Source organism: Rhynchophorus ferrugineus, unplaced genomic scaffold, assembly GCF_030347505.1.
Source record: "Rhynchophorus ferrugineus isolate W39M unplaced genomic scaffold, kcgeb_rfMv2 rfM4, whole genome shotgun sequence".
Classification (NCBI taxonomy): Eukaryota; Metazoa; Arthropoda; class Insecta; order Coleoptera; family Curculionidae; genus Rhynchophorus; species Rhynchophorus ferrugineus.
In genome coordinates, this window is record NW_027472583.1 from 14,845,425 (window position 1) to 14,868,188 (window position 22,764).

Below are 22,764 nucleotides of genomic sequence, written 5' to 3' on the forward strand. Positions count from 1 at the left end.
TTTCCTTCATTTTCATTAATTAACGTGTCCTCTTTCGTCCTATAAGCCTGTTACCTGTGATGTCTAAAATTTTTGAAAAACTATACATTAAGAGACAAAGTAATCACAGAAGAGAAAAATATTATTCCAGACCATCAATTTGGCTTCCGTAATAAACACGAAACAACAGAACAAATAAATAGATTAGTCAACCAAATTAACAAAAACTTATTAATCATTATTATTAGTCAACTGAATTTCTCGATATATCTCAAGCTTTTGGACAAGGGTGCCACAACACTAGACTGCATGTTAAATTGAAAAAGCTTTTGCCCTATACACACTTTCAACTATTGAAATCATCCGTCACAGACAGGTATTTTATTGTGAAACAGGGAAACCAACACACTGTCCTACATCCAATATATTCGGGTGTTCCTCAGGGCAGTGTTCTTGACCCATTATTATATCTGTTATATACAGTTGACCTACCGACCTCAAAAAACACTACTGCTGATCCAATATCAGCCACAAGAGACCTCTAACTTCCTCTTAACAAAGTCGAATTGTAGTTGAAGACGTGGTGTATCAAAACAAATGAAACAAAATCTACCCATGAGATATTTACCCTTTGTAGAAGAACATGTCCCTCAGTAAAACTGAATAATCACGAACTCCCGCAAGCAGACAACGTTAAATATTTGGGAATACATTTTGATCGACGTTTGACATGGAAAAAATATATAGTGACAAAATGCAAACTGTTTGTAAACTAAACCAAATGTATTGGCTGGTAAATCTAAATTATCTTTAGATAACAAGGTTTTGCTGTATAAGTCAATACTTTGGCCCATTTGGACCTATGGTTTGGAACTGTGGGGTACTACTAGCAAATCTAACATAGCTATCCTCCAGAGGTTCCAGAATAATGTGTTGCGAGTCATCGTCGAAGCCCCATATTACGTCTCCAACAAACTGATTCAGTGCGATGTCCCTTTGAAACCCATAGCGAGTGTTATTCGGAGTGTTAGTGCATCCCAATGCACTCGCCAAAGCAGTTAAATGTGCGTCATGACAGTGCGTAGGCTCAAACGCAAACGACCATACGAACTGATAAATAGACACATAGATTGACATATAATAGTATTAGAATAAGTTAGGATAGACTTTAGAATAAGTTAGAATAGTATCTAGAATAAGATTGAGATTATAAGTTTGTACAGCAGATTACTTACTGAAGAGATCTTCTGCATGTCAGGATAGTTATATTGTATAACAGAAATCATATAGTAGTACTTAGAAGAGGTTAATAAAAAAATTAATTTACTGATTGTTATAAGTAATTAATAAGTAATATGATATAAGATCAATTTATTAAATGATCCTTTATTTCTATTAAGTTCTGTAATGAGGATCATTGCTGCATTCTAGATATTTTAGCGTAGGCTATTGCTTCATTGACATTGCGTACGATTTGCTGATTGATTTAGCAGTAACACGATAAATGCGTTTCCTGATGGTAAAGATTGATGAGACTATGACATTGCAATTCTCATTAATAATATTTTGTAAAAGTTCAATTATGTGTAAAATCGAAACGACTTGATACTTCATTGTCTAAGAATAATTAGATAAATGTATGTTTCATTTATGATAAATTTGCAAATCACCAAAGATTATGTAACAACATTTAGTAATATTAATATAATATTAACAGTAAGATTGATAATAATAATTTTTCTCCAAAATAAATCAGTTAAAATTGTATAAGAATCAAGAATCAAGAAAATGTTCTGTAAACTATGGAGAGTGTTTCTGAACACTTTCTGTAAAATTCCGACACCTGGACTTGTATTGTAGTAGTATAACTAGTAAAACTACTTTTTAACGAATTCCAACTTTTTCCATCAAAATACTTTTATTCAAGCGTGATACATTCATTCCAGCTCTTTTTTAGTTGTGTATACATTTTCGTAGAATAAATTGTCTTTATGTTTTTCTTTTGATTTGTCGTGTGAGCCAAACTTTTTTTTTAAACAGCCAGTACTCACTGGGGCCGGATCTGTATTATATAGCGGCTAGCAAATCAAGTCAAAAGGCAAAACATTTTTTTCACTGATACCATTGTAGCTTAAATTAAACTCAAAACAGACGTGTTATTTAAAGATATTGAAGATAACTAAGAATATATCGTTGGTAAATTGGTCAAAATGAATATGATGACAAGAAAGCGTAAAAAATTATTTGCTATAGAGACGTGCTTATGTTATTTCACCTTATTGTAAAATTTTTATTTTATTTTCATATTCAATCTATAATACTCTAAAGACGTTACTTATTTACATATTTCTTCGACTCTACAATGCCTCTTAGTCACTAAGAACATATTATAGTGACTTATATTCAATTATATAAATGGTAGTTTACTGGCATGTAGTAGGATTCGAACCCGTGACTGACGTAAAAGTACGACGACCGAAGCGAAGTTATTTTAATTAGTCACTAACAGTAACAACGACGCTATATTTCACATTCCGAAGTATCCTAAAAACAAATCCATTTGAAGTAAGTTATAAAAAATAATTTAAAGTGAATAATAAAAATTATTTTAAATGTATAGTTTACGCATTATTTATTATCTCAACCCATGCATCAGCCTCTTGTTATTGTTTGTATCTTTTACGTTTATTTTAGATAAAAGTTATAAGCTTCTTTATGCCGTCTTCGTGATTTTAGAAGCTATTAAGCATCAAAGTATCATGCATGAGGTAAACATTTTTAAGTTTTACGTCTATTTTGATTATATTAATTTTAATATCATAAACGTAATAAACTGATTACTAAATTAGTACTAAAAAGTCATAATAAGCATATTATGTCAAAAAGCATTACTCATAAATTAATATAATGTATGAGGATTAAAATAAAACGTTTTGCTTCCCATGGAACGAGAATCGAAAGAAATAAGGCGGAAAATGACTGCTGTAACCGAATCTACGACGACAAAGCTAATGAACGTTGCCTGGCTTCGTAAATAGAGACAAATAAGAGGACAAACAGACTAACCAAACTTTTCCGTACGGTTAATAAAGTTCATTATCGATCAAACCAGGGACAGTTGGGAATGGAATTGTTAGGGTGCTATCGTTACTCATGTTCATTGCTCCTTCAATAAATATTTTAATTATCCGTTAATTGGAAGTACGGGGAATGGCTAAGGAAATTAATGTAAACACCGGACATATACACAATATTTATTTATTAATAAGTTGTTTCATAGTCACTATTTGCTTTTAAAACAGCTGGTTTTCTTCGCGGAATATTGTTTGAATTGTTTCCAACAGAATGTTGTCCCATTCTTGGTATCACAACATCCGCTAATTGCTTCAATGGTGTTACAGAGGGAAATCTACTCCTCACTTTCTGCTCTAAAAATCCCTATAACTGTTCAATTATATTAAGGCAAATATGATTCTTTTTTATCTGTTTGTATGTATGTATGGTCACATTATCACCTAAGGATGTGATGTTTGGCAGCAACATGCTAATCAGAGTAAGAGCTTTATCATTGAAGATTTCGAAATATTTATTCACAGTAATCTTGCCAGAGATATGAAGGAAAGAACCAGCTGAAAAAAATCATAACAGAACCTCCTTCAGGTTTAACTGTAGAAACCAAGCAGTTCGGATCGTAAGCTTTTTTGGGAGTTCTCGTACATAAACTCGGTTGTTTGTAGAAATCAGTGTAAACTATAATCCATAGAACCTTACCACATTCTTCCAATCATTAATAGTTCAGGTTTTCTGATCGCTGCAATGCTTCTTTCGCATCTAAGCCTGGGCTTCCGTTATAAAGAGTTTTGCAATCGCCATTCCTCCATGAATATTAGCTTTGTGGGGGTCCCGCCGTGCTGTTTTCGTCGAAGCAGTAATTTGCAAGTGAGTTTTGAATTCTGCGGTAACTTTTTCCGCGATAGTTTTATATAATCTGGCCGCTTTTTTAATATTCATCGATCTCTGTCAGCCAACATTGGTTTTCGCCCACGATTACCTTTTGCCAATGATGTTTTACCACGTTTTGGGTCTACAAGACTTAGCATGTAAACTGAGTAATACATAGGTATCGTATTATTTACGCGGAAACAATGTTCCCTACATGCAACTAGATAGTAGTACTATATTACATAGCGTATAACCTTTAAATGATCTCTTTCAAATAGTATTTTAATATGTTTTAATACCAGTAGTGTTTTAGGAGTTTTCGAAACTTACGAATGATAACAGTATTTGTGTTATACTTAATTGTCTATGATTTTTAGATGTTTTACTACAAACGTATATAATATTTGTGTTAATCAGGTAACCAAACAATAAATATAATTTCGATCATGTTGATATAGTGTTACGTTATCAGTAAAATTTTCTATTGACCAAATAGTTTCAAAAAGTGAGATGTTTAATAAAAGTAAACAGATTAGATAGATCAATATTTTTTCAACAAACTGTACTGGAGAAATACGTAATTCTCGATTTATATTTAAAATAATTTATTGCGCCTATAGGTTCAATATTGTATTATAGTTTTATTAGACCATTCACTAATATAAATTCGACAATTTGGAGGGGATGAGATAAAATTAGAGAAAAGAAAAATCTATTCTCGTTTTAATGTTTAATTCTCGTTATTTTTACAGTAGGATTTTCTACATATATCACGTTATATTTTTGGTCAGTCTTCATAGTAAAATTTTAAAAATTGAAACGAATTACTTACCTTAGCACTCACCTTAGCAAACATAGACCCTCCAAAATAAAATTGAATTACGCAATGACCCAATTTAAAAATATTTACGTTAGGGGGGAAGTTTGAGTTAAAATTTTGACAAAAACGAAAACCCAACGGGAACACAGGCATCCTGCGGCATGGAAAATTTGATGAGGTATTTTAACTGGGAGCTCCGCCTTGAATATGCATCAGAAATATTTTTCTCGTTCATGTATATAACCTGCATCATTTCCTCCATTGTGAATTTTTAAATAAACGAGGGGAACGTTTTTGTATAACGCGTCTTAAAATACATTTGCATTTGGTATATAATTCTTAAATTTCAATACCAGATCTCATCTTTTTTTATACTGGTGTTATTTTCTCTTCGCATACAAGTCGCCTGAAATATTATTACGGCGGTTGTCATTTATTTATTTGGCATCAACAATCTTAAAATAAAGAGAATGTTCCATATATAGAGTTATAACCTAGTTTTAGTTTTGATTTTAACAAAATATTTTATTTAAGTATTAGTTATTAAGTTAAAACGTAATTTTAAATAGAATTGTACTGAGATTTTTAAATCTGTAAATCATATACCCTTCATTCAACCTTAATAAAAAAATTTCACTTTTACATTTTTTTTTGATAACATGTTTATTAGATATGCTTAGTACAATCTTAATTATAAATTAATTTATTACTGCATATCATTTGTAATTAAATTAATTCACAAACAAGACGAATACGAGATAAATACATCAATATGTACTCCTCTGCCGTTATAACATTATAATAACTGAAGCTATAGTTTACACTAAAGGTATACACTTTATATAAGTTCGTATGGTTTGGTTCGCTTCAATCTTCTGATATCCTGCGCGGTGTCCAATAGTTGTATCACTACTGTTCTGTTGTACTTGCATTAATACGCAAGCAATGCGACTACGGGATTAAAATATCAGTATGTATTTCCCAAATTAAAATAAAACTTAACTATTTGAGCTTTCGTCAGAAGGGCTTCATGAGAGGATACTCTACACTTGATCACTTGATCGGCTTTCAGGAGGACCTTTGTGAGGCCTTTAATTCGGGACAACATCTGACTGCAGTCTTTCTTGACTTAGAAAAGATCTTTGACTCCATCAATATCGATTAATATCGATAGTTTTTGTCATTTATCCGTCACGCAAATTCAACATGTATACCATTTATCGACTACCATGTGAAACTCCAGCCGAAATAAGTTTAAGCGTTGACAGTGCCCCAACTGGAAATCTGGTATTTCTATAAATGATTTGATAGATTTTAACAGTAGTTTCTCAAGTAATTTTGATATTCCATATAGTAGTGAAATAGGCATGTAAGATCCTACTTATTCTTCCAATTTGTCAGGTGTTTTAAGCTCAATTACTCTAGCAATCTTAAAACATCCCGAAGCATGCTTCAGTCTCAAAGAAGCATTGAATATGTATGTCAACATGATGATTGCTTTTCGTAGCAGCTCTTTCATTAACCCAGGTAAAATATCATCAATTCCAGGAGCTTTTTTAAGATTAAGGTTGTTATCAATTCCTGCGACAACTTCCATTGGAGAAATCAGGCTTACAGCTAGCTCAGGTTCACAAACAGGATTTGTATCCATTGTAGATTCTATATCATTCGGTTGGAATACGTTACCTCAATATTCTACGAATAAATCTGTTTACTAATTCTACTAAATATTATTTTGTCTACAGCATTTCTGGTTTTGTGCCATACTCTTTCTTTTATCTTTCTTTTATCAATTCCCTAATTTCAAGGGGGTAATTTACCTCATATTCCGATTTCTCTCTTGTCGGCGTAGCCACGCTTGCAGCCGACCAAATTTGTTCAATTATATTTCGGGTTTGCTGCTCAAGATCGTCTATACTTTTGGGTCTTACGTTTAAACTGAAAATTTGTTAGCAATATTAGGCTTCTTTTTTTTCAGAATTGTCACGCCTAGTGTTAACGTTATGGAACTGGGATCAGATGATAGCTTGTAGAAGCTCCCGATTCCCCAGAAAAATCACTTTATTTTTGTCGGATTTGCCAGTAACTGGGTTCGCGACGTTCAATATGAAAATATATTTAAAATGGTCATTTGAAATTTTATTGACCTATTTTGAAAATATTTCACTAATGATTTGAAATATAATCTTGATACACTTAAATAATATTTAGATGATATAACATAATAACAATAGCAAAATAATTAAAATATATAACAATTCTTATTCATATTAACATATATTTAGTTCGTAGTGTTGTGCTGTCTGGTTCCTATCTCCATCAAGCTAAAACCGTCTATTTCAGAATCAATCTGCGGAGAAATACATTTTATAATTTCCAATCATGAAATATCTCAATTTACTTATTTTGAAGATTCTGATATGGAATAAATAGCTGCCAATTCGATTGTTAAACTTGTAGCTATATTTTCCTAGTCGATAAGTTAAGTCAAAAGATGAAGAATGAATTTAAGTTTAACTATTGATGTAGACTTTAAAGAAAGACGTACTATTTAAATTACATTTACAATGTTATAAAATGTTTTTCCATATTTCTCTCTATAATCACTTATCTTAAATGCAAAGAGCCAACATTCTTATTTACTTTATTAGCATAATTTACTTCCAAATCCATTTCTAGCTTAGAGCGAAATATTTTGGAAAACAATTCACTCTGATTATAACTAAATGTTGAAGTGTTTTGATCAAAGTACACAAATTAAATGTTTCAGTAAGATAGCCTACCTCAGCTACCATACCCACCAAACTTTCCTTTTGACTAGAAACGCAGTCATCAAGTGTCATTTAAGCATATCCACTAATAATTTTGATCAAATGTTGTATTCTTTGAAGTTCTTGGGACACGCATCATCCATTAGATATGGCTCGCTCAACGAAAATGTAAGCCTGTAAAAATAGTTACTATATGAATGGGTACTGTAAAAAGTAAGTTTATTTATTAACGCTTAAGTTCTGTTAACTCAGTAATATAATCTGGTGCTCATAGTTTTTATAAAACTGCTTATTAAAATAATAAATACTATATATATTATACTTTGTATGGGCCAAGATATATAATGATGTATGTTAATATATATATATATATATATATATATATATATATATATATATATATATATATATATATATATATATATATATATATGTACCATATAGCTCAAATAAAAAATAATTAGATAGATGTGACATATTATAATTACAATACACATAATTTAAATGTTATTAATTTTAATGTTAATGGTCTAGTCAGTGAAACACTGACACATCTAACAAGGAAATAGCTTCGATCATTACTTACGGCTAGACCGAAATTAGAAAGACCGAGATAACAGAAGCAATTTAAATTCAGATGAACTTCCCTTTGATTAATGTTATATATGTTAATTACCAACCGTATTATTCAATTTGTTTTAATTAAAAAGAATACGGTTTCTTTGGCGTTTTCACACCACCATCAAATTAGAATACACTTCAAGAGCTGGAGGATATTCCGACATGATAATATAAGCTGAGATAGACTTATCAGATTATCAGTATCGATCAGGAACTGTCAACTTGTCATCATCAATCAGGTTTAGTCGAATATAGCGTAAGACATAATGGAGCAAAATTACCATATGAATTAATCGGAAGTAGAGTTTTGAAGAATATTTTTTTAAAATTGGATTGTGTGAGATTCGTCAAATTTCATTATTTAATGAATACATCGGCTAAAATGCCATTATGGTCGGAGAAAATGGCTTTGTGAATTGATTAAGTATTACATTTTTGATTGACGAAAATACTGTTGGCTTGATAAGAATGATTTTAATTGTTGGAGAAGATAGTTTAGCCGATTTTTAAAATAACCAGATGTACAGGGATGATGCTCGTTGATTGAAAAGGCCAGTTTAATTACTTATTTATAAATTACACAAAAATAGAGAACGATTAGATATAGAAAACAGCAAGTATTGAGTGTAAAAATAAGTTTTGACGCTGTTTGGAAATGATGATGACGATGATGATGGTGAACTTTGGAGACGTATTCGCCTTTTTCTTTGTGCATTTCTTGTCTAGTAAATTCTTGTCTTGGGTGGAATACGCTTTCTGCAAGAACTGACAAAATATTCATATATCTCTCGTGATTATTTACTTCCACATTTACCTACCATTTCTTCAATTGGCCTTGCAACATGGTTTTGCCTTCCACGTTAAATTGACCGTCACTATAAAACTATTTAACGTACTAAGTACAATTTAACACATGTGAAATATTTTCAATGTTCTGATGTTTACGATGTCTATTCTTGTATTTTTAATAACCGAAAGAATATATTTACAACCAAAGTTTTTATTTTTATTAACTGAGGAAAAACTATCCATCCGATAAAACAAAACCAAATTTTTATGTTTGGATATAAACTATGTTCGTTCTTTTTAACTAAGAAATATATAATTCCTACAAGACTATATTTACTATGGCATGATTCATAACATCTATAATAATAACTTACGCTAAATCTGGGAGATGGTAAAACTTTTGCTTTTTATGGAATTGGATTCGTAACTGATCACACGGAAAATTAGTCTCCAAAGCTGAAACGACAAGTCTGATAACGTATCTCCTAATCATAAAAACGGGGGAGTAGATAAACTGACTAGCCTAACTTTTCGTAAGAGCCGTAAAGTTCATTATCGGTTAGGGGTTGGTTGCTGATGAAGTCAGGAACTTCATATTTATAACATACTGGCTTCACTTTCAGTATGTGTGATTTCATTGAAGCGTGAATAAAAAATGTTTTCAGTTCATTGAAAAGGTCAGTTGTACCGAGTAAATCGCATTTGAAATTTTGCTTTTTTACTGAAGGAAGCAGGTTAAAGAAATAGTCGACTGGAGGGCGTCAAATGCTATACAAAGCTTATGGTAACTATGATTTAAAGATATCAGCATTTGAATATTCCTTTCGACGTTTTAGAAGTAGTGATTTTGACGACAAAAGTCAGGATTTGAATTTATTGTTCGATGAAACCTTCAATAGGGATCACTGTCGACTACAGTTTATCTGAACATTTCTTGAAATACAGTCGAAATACGAACAAAAAAACAACAACCGTATTCCAGTTGACAATGTTAAAACATAGTTGGAAACATTAAAACGAGAAGTGTTATCCTACCCACCGTGATTTTCAAACCTTGGTCTTTCTGATTATTACTTGTTTCGACATATGAGTCGTGACCTGCCTGAGCAAAACTTCACTTCCCATGAAGATACCAAAAATGGTTCGATTCGTGGATAGACTCAAAAGATACATTATTCTTTCGAAATGGAACTCGTAAATTGTCTGAATAATGAGAAAAGTACCGGCGTTCTATTGACAACAATTATATAATAAAATACATACCAATTTGTCACTATAAAGCTTTAATTTTAAAAAATTCCAATTAAAAACAATTATAATAAATCTGTCATATAAATCATATATCCTCCTTGGTAACCACAGGACAGGGATATATCGATACTTTCTTAAAAATATATCAATATTTTGGCCGATTTATCGATATTTTTTAGCCGATATTTTTTCAGAATAAATTAAATATAATTTTAAATAAACCTTTAAAATTGGTAAAAAAAAATTTCCCCCGATATATCCATATTTATTCAAAATAACGAAAACGATATATCGATTTATCGAAATATCAATATTTTTTTCGGTGGCCAACATCCCTACCACAGGACGTATTCTAAAATATAATCTGAAATCAAAGGTTCATATTCGAGTTTGTTCATTTGTTTTCAATTGAGTGGTTTCCTAAACTCTGGTGTTCCGAAATGGCGATTATCCACGGTCAAAGATGTTTCTAACAATTTTATTTTGTTGTACTTGGTGACCTTATACCTTAGACTGCGATACCTAAACTATAGCAAGTTAGGATAAAGGGTGTTTTCGCAACATCATAATTTTCAAGTAGTAGTTCATGGTTAGGGGGTTTTGAGCAACTTAAATCTAGCGTTAAAGCTAGAGTTGTCACCAACCACGGACAAAAAATTAAAAAATCTAAATAATTTTCAGAACACAGAAATACCAACAACTTCAGTTATTTTTTAACCTTACACTATGAACTGCAATGTTCTTGTCCGATTTCGAATAAACTATATTAAATTATTGTTAGTTAAACTATGTTAAAGAATGCTTCGCACAGCTACAGATTGTTAATTCATCTAACATTAACATGTTTTCTTTCCTTGTTAAAGAGATTTATGATCTCCCCGGTATTTTACAGACTACGGCAGTTATAAAATTAATAAAAATAAAAAATATATTTTTAATTTACTTCTAAACTATTATATTTTAATATAAATTATAGTAGTACTTATAATTAGTTAGCGACTTGTTACATCGACGATACGGATGATTCTGGTATTCAGATCTGATTCTAATGAGAAAATACCTATATCGTTAAGGATTGATATTAAAGGAAATCATTTGAATATAAGTATAGTCAGCCATAAGTAACCTCTAACCTCATATGACGTTCACTCTGAGTAATAGGATTCCCCTAAATCAATTAATAATTTACTCTCGTAAGCAGAGAATATGAAATATCTGGGAATATATTTGGATCGACGCTTTATTTAAAATAACGTAAGTTGTGCTTTATCTGAGCTAGATGTTTTGGCTTATAGGACTTAAATCGATATGGTATTTCCACAACAAGCTATTAGCAACGGTAAAACGTTAATATCACGAATATAATTATGGCCACAGTTTGCTCGGGGACAAGAGTTTGTTGAGCGATTGCTGGACGATCATTTGTTGTGGTATTGCAAGATCATCATGATCATCATCTGATTTAGCTCCGAGAAAACGTGTGCACGTAGGATCTGGCTTAATGTGATAAAATCTCTAAAAGCGTGCTCGTGTCTATTGGTGCAAAGAAATGTTCAAGAAATAATGGATTTCTAATACTGGATCTATGCGTATGAGCGCTAAACAAAACAATAATTCACGGTATGGACCTTCCAAGACGAGTCATATCCGACAAAACTTAATAAAAGCCTTCGAAATAACTAACATATGACAACCCTGCGATTAAAGCACTGCAGGACAGTGAATTCTGAACGGTACACAATATTTGCCTAAGTGCTACTTGAAATACTGCATACAGACCGAGCCAACGAAAGCCAACGAATAGGTATATTGGGACACTTCGAGTTCTCTTTGGGCCGTTTTACGACGGCCAAAGAAGGTTTCTAAGAAGAAGAAGGTTGATATTCGCTTGCACTCCGTAGAGTGTCGGTAACACCAAAAGAAATAAATGGTATCGACGAATGCGGTGTGGACGGTATGTATATACACTATAATCGCCGTCGTCGTTGAAAAATACGGTTTCACGTACAACGAACGTTTGCTCATAACAACAAATGCAATATGTACGTTACATCGTAGACCAACGAATGTTCGATATCCAACGCCGAATCTCAGTCGTTGTCCTTCGTTGGGTCGGTCTATACGCAGCAAAATACGAACAAACTCAAAGACTCTCAAAGTCGACTTAAACCTATTTGACAGGCCGAGTTGATAGGTTATGCTGCATACATTTCCGACCAAATAACTTCGCATATCAAAAATAAATTTTGCGGCTAAAGTTTTTTGGCCATGTTTTGGAGGTACCTTAATTATAGTGTAATAAATATCAAGATTAGTACAAGCGCATGCAAAATGTATTGATCGTCATGGAAAATACTTTGAAAGCCAATAAAGCTATTTTCGTTAATAAATTACTGTGTTTTCATTACTAGACTAAAAATTCTAAATAGCAACCCCTAAATATATATGATTTAATTACGTTACTAGTAATTGTTTATATTAACGAATAATCTATAGTGGGTAGAAAACGATCTCAAATACTTTTTTGTTGAAGATAAATCGAAAGTATAAATAAACTAGGGATAAGAACGCCGTCACGCACTTGACAAAACCCTCCGTATAAGGTTGTAAAAAGCATAAATTCTGCCGTACTATTTCTGAACGGCAATAGATACTGCCGATATATTTCTACGGGGAAAAAAATCTCGATCAAGGAGCGGTTAACCTTTCTGGTTTTATTATTCTGTCGCGGCGACCGGAATAAAAGAGGACAGGACGAGATGTCGAGGCATGTGTCGAGTTTAATAAAAAAAAATGCGAAAGCGTCTCGGGGACCCTGCTTGGCTGGGCAGTTTTTCTCGCAGCATATTCAAAAAAAAATGACCGGCCATCCTGCAATAAAACAGCTTTCCCGGCGTTTTTCGTCGCTCGTAAAGCCCACGTCGTCGCCCGAAACGACAAAAACGGCCTATATTAAATTTCTTTCACGTCGAGGGTGAGTTTTCGAGGATAACCCGTCGACCCCGCCTTCCCCCTTCCCGCGGACCCGGACGCACGACGTGTGCGTTTGTGTTGTGTGCGCTCGCGATCAAAGTTGAGTCGGTAATTAGGGCCATCAATTACCGAAAGTCGGGGCGAGTCTTGGACACGTGGAGGTTTACCCACGTTCCGGATATTCCCCCGTTACTCTCTATCCTTTAGGTCTCACGACCATTACGCGCTCTCCCTCTCTCTCTCTCTCTCTCTCTGTGTCTCTCTCTGTCTTTGTCCTTTTCGATTTATTTTTTATTGCATCTATTAGGCAATGAATTTGGAAGCAGCTGCTTGTGCTTGTATTTACTGTGTCTAATCGAGGGTGAAAATTTAGAACTTAGATTTCACCAGTGACTGTTCGAAAACTCGTAGATGCTCAACACAGAATAATATACGCGAATTTTAATTTAGCACCTAAAATTTGCTATATTTTTTTCTGGTTTTTTAAATATTTGTAATAATTACCTGAAACCAACTGAAATCAAAACCCGTAACGAAAATTAGACCAAATTACTTAGCTTAATAGTTTTCTTATTATTAGTTTTTTTTATTGATTATGTATTAATATTTTATAATTATTTTTATAAATTCTTCGTTCATAATTACTGCACGATTAAAAAACATTAACGTTAAACAGAAACAGAGCAGATCAGATTCAGAATCGAGGAACTGTAGTGGTCAGTCGGAATATACTCCCAACTTGACCTAAAATCAAAGAGATTGCTTTATTAGTCAATTATAACGCGTATTTTGACTTATCGTTACTTAATCAACGAAGAACTTCGCGATAGCCTGGAGATCAAGTGGATTTACGAACTTATCCACGATTTCAAGTTAAAACATGAAATAAGGTTACTAAACCACAACAACCTCGAGCTTGCATAGTGTACAAGTGTTATTTTTTTACATCTAGTAATTTTTGCTTCATATTGTTCTTAAAGTCCAGCTCTAATATAGCTGAAATTTACCCAAACTGAATTAGCCTTTACCATAGAGAGTTAACAATTCTACGAGGAACCTTAGTAAGTTTGAATCATGTTAATATTAGATTTCTTTGTGCAGCCCCATGATTGCACACCATAGATTCACACTGACTTCAAGAATTTCTTGCATAGTAACTATTCATTATGGTGTGTTAATTCATCTAAACAATTACCGCACTTTTTTAGTCTTATACAAGTTTCACTAGTTTCTTTTTAACATGCCCAAGATTATATTAAGCATATCTAATGTAAAATACAATAAAAAAAATTGAAGAGTTATTCTTTATTATTCTTTGAATTTATTAACTGTAAGAATAGGTATATTAATTCATTAGTTTCATTATTTGCTTGTATTGTTTACTACAATAACTATTCAAATTAAAAAAAATTGATTGTAGATTAAAACACAATTATCATATCTTATTTGTATTTATTTATTGGTACATTCTATCTTTGCCGTGTCTGAGATCTGTGTATAAAATTTTTCATTACTTGTTAAATACACCTGATACGCTGGCTCCATTGTACTCTGAAATATAAAATCCGAATACTGAAGATGCTTTGTTATTAATTTAATTGTTGATAAACCAATAATTAAAATAATAATTAAGTTAATTTGGAGAAATGTATTGATATGATGTTATAATATTGAGTGATTATCGTTAACAGTGGTATAAAAATATCTATTTACTTAAAGAACAACAAAATTATTAATTGTAAAAACTCACTCACAATACACAATCATTAAAATATGCATTCTACGTTGTTTGACGCATTGTACCTTCATTGATCTCTAACTGCTGTGTTTCTCACTCTCAATATTTTGAATAGATTGTTACATGCAAACTGCAATCAAGCTTCCTTGGTATTTTTTATTTTTATATTTAAAGGAACAAAGTGGATGAGTAGTTGGTTAAATTGGTTTTAAATGAAGAATAACCACACAATTTGTAGCGTAAATTAAACGCTTTCCAGAATACAATTCATTATATTTAATTTGTATTTAACACGTCATGATTTTACACTTCTTGTGTTGTTGGTTTAGAGTTATATTTTAGACCTCAAAAACATTTTTGTACCAATTAAAATAAATTTTAGGTGTAAAATGTTTACTGGAGCATTATAGAAGTTTTAATTCCATTTTCATTGATGATAAAATATTTTAACATACTTTCAATGTTACTATGATTGTAGCACCTTAAAAAATAAAAATACCGTTTTTCCTGTAGATACTGTGTATTATTTCAAATTAAATACTCCATCCCATCCAAGTTACTGTTCTTTTTAAATTACACACCTTTAATAGCCCTTTGCTGTGCTCTCTAACTTTATCCCCCAGTATTTCCGTGTGTATCCTTCCCCTAGCCATTACGTCTCTCCCTCTGTATGCTTAAGTTATACTTTTGTACAAATATACACGTCAAAATAGACAAGGGGAGCATAAACCCGGACTTGTTGTCTCATGACCTCCCCAGAAATTACCGGGGCTGTCTGATAAGTTCATCCAAAGTAACAATATAACCTAAAATAACAATTTATTTTCTATTCCAGGTTCTTTTCGATCTCCGAGAATCACTGAACATCCCTCCGATATCATAGTGGCCAAAAACGAACCGGTAACGTTAAACTGCAAGGCCGAAGGCAGACCAGATCCAGTAATTGAATGGTACAAGGATGGGGAGCCGGTGAAAACGTCGCCGACCGACAATAAATCGCACCGAGTCCTCTTGCCGGCTGGATCTCTTTTTTTCTTACGGACGATGAACAGTAAAAAGGAGCAGGACGCTGGAGTGTATTGGTGCGTGGCGAAGAATAAAGCGGGAACGGTGACCAGTAGAAATGCGACGCTTCAAGTAGCAGGTTAGTCATCTTAATAAGAATGTGTAGAGGAAAAAATAGTTTCGTGTTTTTGAAAATTCTGTAAAACACTCTGTGTCTTTGGACAAAAGCTGAATCAAGTGACTTTCAGAAGTCTGTATTGAAACCTTTGTTAGATTATTGAGAGAGCTTTACAGAGACGGGAACAAACGACAGTTGCATAAGGTAATGTTCGATGACATATTGCTCCACTGTCCATTCATTCATTCCATTCGCACTGTATTTTTTGAATAACCGAATGACGTTACATTATCTATATGCGCAGTATGGCTTCAGTAAATAAGTGTTATTAATAAGATGCGGAAATAAATATATTATAATATAAGTATATCAACTCACTAAAGCCTTGAACCGACTTTATTCCAAATAAAAAAGATATGCTACTTTAGAGCCATCAGATAGAATAAACCGAATTTACTTTTTCTATTAGATTATGTATATTTAAACATATTATGCTAAGAAATAAAAATCTATACAGAGAATAGAGAATCCATACAGAAAATAGAACATCTATCGAATAAATCATCTCTCGATAAATATTAATTTTTTTCGTTGCTACTTTCCTCTTTCATTTTTTCTTTTCTCTCTGTTCTTTTTTTTTTTCTTATTCTTATGCTCATTAAAACTCTTATAACTATCAAATTCTTTGGAATTTCACTTTGAAGTTTTTAAAGTATATTCTTGAACAGTTGTTCTATCGATTTATGAAACATAAAAATGATTTTTATGAAGCATCTACACCCCCCTAATGCATAATAATGTCCCCATTTTGCACCAAAACATCCTCTAATTGATTCAGTAATGATGAAGATGGACATCAACTCCTCACGCTCTGTTTTACAACTCGCCATAACGATTCAATTACTTTGAGGTCTGGTGATTAGACTGGACAAGATGTTTGATGACATTCTGATGTACCTCGAACCAAAACTAAACCTCTTTGGCCATGTGCATCAACAGCATCGCATTATTTCAATATTGCCAACATGCAATAAGATATACTATATTGCATGGTGTCCATATTACTTTGTCTATACCCTATATGTACGTCTATATAATCTAAAATAATATATAACACATAACAAAAAATTGACATTTGTATTTATTAAATTAAAAAATCGAATAGCATTTTATTCAATTCCTCAATTCATATTGAATGGACGAAAAAATATTTTCCGCCCATATTTGCACTGTAAAATACAATATACCAACGTCATAAACAGACTACAGGAAATAATGGCTACTAAAAACAAATTGTGTTCGACGAACCACCGATGCATTCATTGTAATTTCCCTGATCGTATAGATCTAGAGTTAATTAACAAATACAGCCCGCCGTTATTTATTATTCAATTTATTTCATATATCAACAACATTTATATATATAAAGCAAGTAATTGTAACAATTAGTCATTTTAATAACCCTTATAATTTTATATGGGCTTGATGATGCGTAAACATTTTCGAAGTTGTGATGACACAATTTTTGTATAATTTGGCTTTTAGTAGTTTTTTAATTAAGACTTTAAAATAACATGATTAAAGTATTCTGTAAATTATTTATAAAGCAACTCCTATAAAATAACAATTTTGATGATAAATTAAATTTTATTCAACAGGATTAATATAATGAATTCAAAAATTTGTCACTTTTTAACTGAACGATTTATATGTTCAGGTTTCGGTTCTTCATTTGAGCCAAACTTTCTTTCAACCCTGCAAACAGCCAGGAGTTTATGGGGGCTACAGCTGAATAATATATTGCAAGACATCTTGAATTTAGTCATCATTTTTTCATAATTTCATCATAATTTTGTTACTGCAGCTATAATAACATTAGCATGAACCTCACCCTATTAACCGACACAGGTTATTCCAAAATATCCCCTTAAATTAAAATATAATTAAAATTTTGATAAGCTTATTGGCATAAATGTAATCAGCCACAATGTACCAACAAGGTGCCCATAACCTTGCTGTTCTGTCAATATTATCTTTCAATATTTTAAAATCTTCAATTTTCTCACTCAGATATTTCTGTACTGTGTATGTGTATCAGTACTGATATTTTACTTTCATAGGCTCAATCTTATCTAAATATAATTATTTCACTATAGAGTTGAATATATCTACCTTACATTTGCAAAATTAAAATATATAATAGAACATATACTAATCTGGACAAAATTTCCCCAATATCTATACCTATTCACAACTAAGTGACTGATCCATTATTACCTACTAGTTAAAACCTGAAAGGTACAAGTAAGAATATAATACTTAATTCTCTACGTAATATAAGTGAATAAAAACAATAGGAATCGTATATCCAAATCAATAATCACATATAGAAGGTAAAAATTAATCAAGAAACTCGAGCAAAATATTGATATTCTGTAAATATTTTAAAAAGTAGCGATAGTTTACAAAGCTATGATATTAAGCACCAAAATTCACTATACCTTTAAAATTGGTTATTAATATAAAAAATAATTAAAAGGATTTTTATAATGTTTTTAAATAAATAATTTTAGAAAGTATATTTAACTGTTTTGAAAAAATATCCAAAAATATCGATATTTTTTCGACATCCCTAGTCTAGATCGTTCGAATGTCACACAATGAAGTGAAAACCGTCGATATTAAACGAATACAGACAATCTCTAAACCGTGGTTGAAGTTTTATTTAACTTTATATACTGAGAAGGAGTGAACTAGCATTGTTCTTCACTTGTGACGTTTTATTTAATTACATTTTGATCGTTATGAATAATGAACGATGCTATTTTTAATATCGGCTTCTAAATTTCCATATAAAACGTGTCGTTCCTTTATTTATTTTGATTAATTAGCGCGAAAGCCGCCGTAATTAAAAGAATATAAATATAACGTGCTAATCTGATCGTCGGAGGCCTTGCCATTTCTAATCAAATCATTTTCGTGTTACATGGAACATAAGTCCGACGCAGCCCCGGAAAATTCGTTGGAGGTTTTTGCTATCGCCATCCATTTCTTTCCCCAAAACCGGTACAAAATTACTTACGGGCAAACTTTAATTAAAGGTATACGTTCGCCCTCGAGCCATTAATTTCAAATTGACACTCCCCCATATTGCGGAAGCCCACATCACGCACGGCCCGTAAAACTAAACCTAACTGCCCCCCTCCCACCAGCGAAGCCCCCCAGGTGCAACTTTGCCATGTAATCATTTTTTTCAAAAATTTCGACTTTCTATAAATTCTCATTTTTAGTGTTTTTTATGTTTTGGAAAGACTGTCGAAATGCTTTGAAAATTAAAACCAAATTAAATGTCTTTAGTTCTGTCTTGAACTCATACTGCTACCACGTGATTAGACATTCTACATCATTTCACTGACATTTTGATATTTTTTTGTAAATGAGACCTAAACTCATTCCTAATAATTAATATACCAAGGCGCTTTAACAATGCTCCAGGTCTTGAATGGTTCTTGCCGAATTACCAATATTCAGGGTTGGTTAGTATTTCAATTATTTTTTAAAACGTAATATGAAATTGGTATTTCAAATACTGAGACATTTTGCGATTAGTATTTCAAATACTTACGGCTCCAAAATATATTTGAACATTAATACAATTAGCAATCTTATTAATAGGTGTGTTCGGCAAGAAATAAGGCTTAAAGCAAAATAAAAAAAACAAAATAACTGTTAAGTGTAAAACTACTACCAAATTAATATTTTTGAAGATTTAATATATATAATTTTTTGAAGATTTAATAAGGTTTTTAACTATAACTATATATAATAAGGTCACGTGAAGTAAATGAAGCCATACTGATGTAGTAGCATCACCCTATCTACAAAATGCACTGATTGCTGCATCACAGCAAATGAGAAGCAAAGCATTAATGAATAATGAAATCTATAATTGAAAAAATCAAATTAGCAAAATATATGAAAAGCTGTTTTTGTGAGACTTTTCGTATTCTCTTTATATTTGTTGTTTTACGAAATATGTCAAGTGGTTGATAGAAATATTTAGACATATATAACTTACACAGGTCACATCTTCTGGTATTTTTCCTGCTTTAAGACTCATTAATATTTTAGCTACTTTCCAGATACCAGGGAAGTAATTAATTCGTAGCAAAGCATTGAATATAAATGTTAATAGTTTTATATCCTTTTCTGATAGTTCTTTTAAAATTTTGCCAGTAATTAAGTCATAAAGCAAAATAAAAAAAAAACAAAATAACTGCTAAGTGTAAAACTACCACCAAAGATAATTTTTTGAAGGTTTAATAAGGTTTTTAACTATAACTATATAATAAGGTCACGTGAAGTAAATGAAGCCATACTGACGTAGTAGCATCACCCTATTTACAAAATGCACTGGTTGAAAGCATCGCAGCAAATGAGAAGCAAAGCATTAATGAATAATGAAATGTATAATTGAAAGAATCAAATTAACAAAATATATGAAAAGCTGTTTTTGTGAGACTTTTCGTATTCTCTTTATATTTGTTGTTTTACGAAAGATCTCAAGTGGTAGATAGAAATATTTAGACATATATTACTTACACAGGTCACATCTTCTGGTATTTTTCCTGGTTTAAGAATCATTAATATTTTAGCTATTTTCCAGATACCAGGGAAGTAATTAATTCGTAGCATAGCATTAAATATAAATGTTAATAGTTTTATACCCTTTTCTGATAGTTCTTTTAAAATTTTGCCAGTAATTAAGTCATAAAGCAAAATAAAAAAAAAACAAAATAACTGCTAAGTGTAAAACTACCACCAAAGATAATTTTTTGAAGGTTTAATAAGGTTTTTAACTATAACTATATAATAAGGTCACGTGAAGTAAATGAAGCCATACTGACGTAGTAGCATCACCCTATCTACAAAATGCACTGGTTGCTGCATCACAGCAAATGAGAAGCAAAGCATTAATGAATAATGAAATGTATAATTGAAAAAATCAAATTAGCAAAATATATGAAAAGCTGTTTTTGTGAGACTTTTCGTATTCTCTTTATATTTGTTATTTTGCAAAAGATCTCAAGTGGTAGATAGAAATATTTAGACATATATAACTTACATTTTAGAGTTTCATTCTTACCAACTAAGGTTCACTGGGCTGATTGAGAGACCAATTCAGAAGTATTTGGGCAGATTGAATAAGACCTATCTGAGAATCCAATAGGTCTGCGTAGCCTTCAGTTTTTTCTTATAGAGCAATTTTTTGGTTATTGGTAATAGAAAATGAACAACCAGAACAATTTGGTCAATTTCTCACATTTCTTCTTCTTCTTCATTTCCATTTCCCGTCTAAACCTGGCATTGAAAAACTACGGTCAAAATATTTGGTACGTTTATTATTTAGCATCGTCTACTTGATTATAATTACTAATATTTCTCAAATTAGTATATTTCTTAGCTTAAAGGTTGTCACTAATATGTTCGATGTTAAGTTACTGTTTAATTTCCTTATAATAATATATTTTACTTTATTTACTTATACTTTCTTTTCGTAAACTTTTATTTATATTTTTTTAACATTCCAGTGCAGAAGAACGGAGCAAATAAAATTAATTCAATATCTTGGTATTTCATATTTTGTTTGCTTATTGGAAAATATATGAATTAATTAAATTCTTTAAACTGAGATCCCTTGAAGCCGCCATTTTTTATTAAGAAATATTTTGGTAATACTTCATATTCTGAAAATAAATTATAAAATTACTTAAATAATTTAAATTATTACAACTTATAAATATATTTAGTTGAATTAATCACCACTTTAGTTAAGATAAAAAATCGATGCTCTTCAGGCTTTCTATTACTGATATTTTTTTTAAATATATTTTTAAATCACCAAAAGGAGATGAGAGACCAACTATGGGTTTATCTGGACTGGACCTACAGTCAAACGTGGGCTCCGAACCACGATCCTCAGCACTAAGCCTACCGACTGGCGAGTGACCAATTTTAGAAATCATCCCAGAGGACATCCGGTCTTACCCAGCCTGGTTACTGGCGTGACTGGGATCATATTCCTTGTCGGAATTTTACACTCTTGCCTAGAACATTCACAAATTTTAAACAATCATAAATATAAATTTTCGACCCATGCCCCAGCAAGATTCGAACCCACGGCTATCGCAATAGTAGGAAGACCGTCCTATCGCCTTTATCACTGCGCCACCAAGCACTTTACTTATATTTTAAGTTGTTACGATCTTACCACTCACTCACCATATTCCCGTGGTATTTATATTTTTCAAAATACAATATTGATATACTGATAACTTTCATTAAAAAAATAAATATCCATTTATATAATACAATTTGTATATATTTTGAATATAAACGTTTTAGCTTAAGCAAATAAAATGTTGATAAATATAATATTGAAAACCAGTTTATTTAGTAAAGTGAATGAATGTTTTTGAATAATTTTGATGAAATATTAAATAAACTATATTTGATGTGGTATTTTGTTTGTTTATTAATATAGAATCAATATTATGTGTTAACATTATTTAAACTGGGCCCACTACTTAACGTACGCTTTCAAACAATGAGGTATGTGGTATTACTCGGCCTAATTACCAACAGGACTGAAATAATTATTTCATCATTTCATGTCAAATCCTCAACAATGTCCAGATTAAGAATCCAACCCACAATGTTGTCACCAAGAAAGACAACGCTTATCTGAAAAAGTAAT

The 22,764-nt window shown here is 31.6% G+C and overlaps 1 protein-coding gene across 2 annotated transcripts in view; it reads left to right on the forward strand.

Moving 5' to 3' along the window:
• Window positions 1-22,764, forward strand: part of robo1 (roundabout guidance receptor 1) — a 309,799-nt gene that overhangs the window by 184,951 nt on the left and 102,084 nt on the right. For both annotated transcript variants that reach the window (XM_076404503.1, XM_076404502.1), the window contains exon 2: window positions 15,720-16,028. In XM_076404503.1, the coding sequence (XP_076260618.1) occupies window positions 15,720-16,028 (309 nt within the window). The remainder of the gene's footprint in view (window positions 1-15,719; window positions 16,029-22,764) is intronic.